This window comes from Sinocyclocheilus grahami, unplaced genomic scaffold, assembly GCF_001515645.1.
Source record: "Sinocyclocheilus grahami isolate Dianchi unplaced genomic scaffold, SAMN03320097.WGS_v1.1 scaffold440.1, whole genome shotgun sequence".
Lineage (NCBI taxonomy): Eukaryota > Metazoa > Chordata > Actinopteri > Cypriniformes > Cyprinidae > Sinocyclocheilus > Sinocyclocheilus grahami.
The window spans coordinates 1,510,685-1,515,645 of NW_015505619.1; the positions used below are offsets into that span (position 1 = coordinate 1,510,685).

At 30.7% G+C, this 4,961-nt stretch overlaps 1 protein-coding gene across 1 annotated transcript in view; it reads right to left on the reverse strand.

Moving 5' to 3' along the window:
* Positions 1 to 2,193: 2,193 nt before the first annotated feature.
* The window catches only part of LOC107552093 (cell division cycle 5-like protein), an 11,854-nt gene continuing 9,086 nt past the window's right edge, over positions 2,194 to 4,961 (reverse strand). The window contains exons 9-12 of the mRNA XM_016233923.1: positions 4,299 to 4,461; positions 3,994 to 4,158; positions 3,758 to 3,838; positions 2,194 to 2,505 (exon numbers count right to left, since the gene is read on the reverse strand). Of these exons, the coding sequence (XP_016089409.1) occupies positions 2,209 to 2,505; positions 3,758 to 3,838; positions 3,994 to 4,158; positions 4,299 to 4,461 (706 nt within the window). The 3' untranslated portion in view covers positions 2,194 to 2,208. The remainder of the gene's footprint in view (positions 2,506 to 3,757; positions 3,839 to 3,993; positions 4,159 to 4,298; positions 4,462 to 4,961) is intronic.

Consider the following 4,961-nt stretch of genomic DNA (forward strand, 5'->3'; position numbering starts at 1 on the left):
ACACACACACACACACACACACAGTGAGCCAGCGGATGCATCAGGTTTGAATTTAAAGTGCCATGCACTTTATCTATCAGCAAGCAATAAGCTCTTGTTCGAAATCAACTGAATAGAAGCAAACTGCTCCACATACAGACTTCATGGTTGAATATATCAGAAATATCCGGGTCATAATCCAAATTAAAACTGTATAAAGAAAATTAAGTATAAGATTAATTTGCAATGTGCCATTATTTTTGACCGTTAAACTAATTAACCTTAATTTTCAGTACTGCAATACTGTATAATTAATTTGTAAAGTAAATTTGTCTTCATTTTGACAATACAGTAATGAGAATGGCACCTTTTTGCACTACAGTATTGATGATTTATCTTCATTATAATTGTATTGATTCGTTGTTCATTTGTAATAAAAAGCAGGGCTGCAACAATGGATTTCATTTTCAATTACATGTGGAACACCATTTTTTCCCAATAAATTTAAAAAAATAAATAAATATGCCTTCTTTAGATCTGATTATTTGAAGAAATAAATCAACAGATTAACTGATCATAAAAATAAACAAAATCAATAGCTTTGGTAAAATCACTTGTACTATTGCTTTAGTATAATAAACAGATAATTCCATTTCATTTTAATGCTCTTAAGTCATCCACTGTTTTTTATTTTTTAAATATATTAAATATAAGAGTATTATTTAAAAAAATAAATAAATATGCCTTCTTTAGATCTGATTATTTGAAGAAATAAATCAACAGATTAACTGATCATAAAAATAAACAAAATCAATAGCTTTGGTAAAATCACTTGTACTATTGCTTTAGTATAATAAACAGATAATTCCATTTCATTTTAATGCTCTTAAGTCATCCACTGTTTTTTATTTTTTAAATATATTAAATATAAGAGTATTATTTATTATAGGACTTATTTATATTTTATTTAAATGTTTTTGTTACATAATCGTATTGTTTATTATTGATTAGCTGTATAAGAAAGTTAATTATAATTCATTTTAGTGCTCTTAAAAGTCATTCACTGCGTTTTGAACTTTGTTTTAATATATTAAGTATTAAAATATATACAAATTATATTTAAATGTTTTTGTTACATAACTATTATTGATTAGGCTAGCCTCTTCTCCTTAGCCCAGGTAAGACGCCACTGACGTTGTCTGTGGTTCAGGAGTGGCTTAACAATAACCACTATGGGGTTTTACATTTTTCAAAAATATGGAATATTACAATATATCTAGATTTTATTTTGAATGTGTTTTGTTTTTTTTACACAATTTTATTTGATTTGTTGTGGCAGACCTGTTTTTTATTATTATTTTTTTATTAGAATATAATTTTTCCCCATACAGAAAATGAAATTAGCATTTATTAAAATCCAATTAATTTAAGAAATAATTTGAAGATTTGTTCGAATCATCAAAATCTATCAAAAGCCCTATTGAAAAGTAATGACATTGAAGTAAATGCGCTTAACTTGGAATAAAGCCACAGTGCATCTTAAATATATTAAGTATTAAAATATATACAAAATATATTTAAATGTTTTTGTTACATAACTATTATTGATTAGGCTAGCCTCTTCTCCTTAGCCCAGGTAAGACGCCTCTGACGTTGTCTGTGGTTCAGGAGTGGCTTAACAATAACCACTATGGGGTTTTACATTTTTCAAAAATATGGAATATTACAATATATCTAGATTTTATTTTGAATGTGTTTTGTTTTTTTTACACAATTTTATTTGATTTGTTGTGGCAGACCTGTTTTTTATTATTATTTTTTTATTAGAATATAATTTTTCCCCATACAGAAAATGAAATTAGCATTTATTAAAATCCAATTAATTTAAGAAATAATTTGAAGATTTGTTCGAATCATCAAAATCTATCAAAAGCCCTATTGAAAAGTAATGACATTGAAGTAAATGCGCTTAACTTGGAATAAAGCCACAGTGCATCTTAACTGTGCTAAATAGGCATAATTTTCTTAAATTCATTATGCAAAAATATGACCTGGACATTTCTAAATGTCACTCTTCTAAATAATTGCCAGGTCACACTGAACCTGTACCTGCAGAATAACAAAAGCTCCAGAGATTCACTCAGAATTTGAATGACCTCTCCAGCCGTCTGCGTGTTCCCACGTATAATTTAATCATATCATTTTAGAATAAATCCCTCTCAGATTTTCCTACATGATAAAAAAGAAAAAAGAGTGGGGGTCTAACAATTGAAAGCAGCAAACCTTTTTGAGCTCTTCCTCCGTCACCTTTTCGTAAGGGGTTTTCTCCAGGAAAGCGATGTGCTCGCCGTTGTTGGAGCTGGATCCCATTCCTTTCCCCTTCTTGGCCTGAGCGTCGCTGAAGGGGTGATGCAGACAGTCGAAGTGGATCATGGTGATAATTTCTTTCTTAATGAGTTCTTCAGCCAGCTGCAGGTCTGTCAGCGGCGGCTCCACATTATGAGGCCGGAGTATCGTCTCATTCACCTGAACACACACACATACAGCAGCATTAGTTTAGACTTCATCTCATGGTAGAGTACATCCCTTTAAACTATACAAATGTACTATTTCTTATAAAAAATTTCTTGGAAAAATGACTATGAGCACCTTAACTAGTCTAGAACAGATTTTCTTACACATTGCAATAACTAATCAAGTTCTGCCCCACATTACTTTACTCTGTAATATAAGTTTTTCAAATGCCAGTATGTGGGAGTGTTTTTTATTAAACTACAACTATATAAATATACACACACACACACACACACACACACACACACACACAGTATATATACAGTGTAAACTGAGATAAACCTGACATAAAAAGAAATATTACAAACACACACAGACGAAAAAAATAAATAAATAGAAATATTGCCTTGGCAACTAAATGAAAGTTTAAGCTACTAAGCCTGAAACAAAAATTAATTTAAAAAAATAGAAATGTATATGCAAATTAGTTAAAACGATAAACACAACAAAATTATCAATTTAAACTAAAATAAAATTAAAACTGAAAACAAACTCAATACATTTTGATAGTACATTAAAACTACATATTACAAATGTTCCTGATAACAAAAACTACAACTACAAAAATAGTTAAAACTGAAATGAAAAAAAAAAAAAACAATTCTACACACACACACACACACACGAAAGAAAATGAGAAATGTTATCTTGGCTACTAAACAGGGGAAAAAAAATTAATAAATAAAATAAATAAATATAAATAAAAATACTAAATGGAATATACACACGAAAGAAAATTAGAAATGTTATCTTGGCTACTAAACGGGGGAAAAAAAATTTATAAATAAAATAAATAAATATAAATAAAAATACTAAATGGAATATTTAGGGGAAAAAAAAAATATTTGAATACATGTGGGACAGTTATGTACAAAAATAATTTCAAAATATTTGTTAATTGAAATAAAACAAAAACTACATTAATACTACACAAAAACATTTTTTTTTTAAATGTAGTCACCAAAGCACATTTTTCAAAATGTTCTTTAAGTTACTAAAGTACATTACTAAAACAGAAAAAGTAATAAACACTAAAAAGAAACGTTTAAAAAAAATTGCTACAAGCAAAAAAACTAAAATAAAAACAAATAAATTGATAAATACTATAACAGTATATTAATAATACCAAAATAGCACAGTTTTGGGGCACAGTGATTGTGATAGATAAGTTAAGTATGGACGGGATGTGTGTGTATGTCTTCACCTCTGAAGGTCTTGGTAAATCTCTCTGAACTGCTGTGTGTCTCTGACGCAGCTCCTTCTCCCTCTCGGCCTCTCTGGCGGCCTGTGGAAATATCACACAAGATAAATAACAACAAAAACAAATATATGAAAGCTAAACACAGCACCCTCTGGATCCTGAGCGACATCCGTGTATTTACAGATCTCAGAAAGCTGCATTAGAAGCTGATTGGCCAAAGTGTTCGCCGGTTAACTGACATGTTTACGCAGCTCTATCTCGGCCGCATCCTCCACGAAACTCTCGTCCACCTCGGCTTCCTCCAGCTCTTTCTCAGCGTTTTCGGGAAGAACGATCTCGAAGTCATTTCTGGGCACCGGAAGAGACATCAAGCCCAGCCGGAGTTGCTCGCGGGACTCCTTTTGCTGGAACAGATAGAAAACATCTCATCATGACTCAAAAACACTTAAATAAATGCATCACAACCGCAGTAAATGCACTCACTCACTGAGAAAAAGTTTAAATCTCAGACAAAGTCCGGCTCATTATTATGGGCGTTACGCACCAAGTGTTTGGCAAACGACGGGTCGCTGTAGTCCACACCACCCTCCTCTGTGTTGATGTTGAGCTTGTCCCGCAGCGGGGTCCTGCCTGGGGTCACACCCACCGAGGGTTTAGGAGTCATCCCACCGTGAGGGGTCATGCCCTCGGCTCCGTGACTAGGGGTTCTGGGAAACCATATGCATAAAGTCATTATTCACACAGCTCATTAACCTGAAATTTAGCATATACTTTAATATTATGAGGTATTAATATTCAAAAGTTCGGGGTCAGGGTTGGTAATGTTTTTAAATAAGTTTCTTATGCTTTCTTTTCTTGAAATGTGTTTCTTAATACATAAAAATTTTAATATTGTGACATTTTATTACAATTTAAAATAAGTGTTTTCTTTAAGTGTATTCAATATAGTTTAAAATGTAATTTATTCTTGTGATGCAAAGATGAATTTTCAGCATGATCTTTCAGAAATCATTCTAATATATTCTGATTTGCATTAACACTTCAGTTTATTTTAGCAATGTTGAAAACAGCTGCTTTATATTTTTACTGACACATTTTTTTCAGGATTCTTTGAAAAGTTTTATAAAATTATAGCTTTTAATTTTATATTTAATATTCAATATATATATATATATATATATATATATATATATATATATATATATAT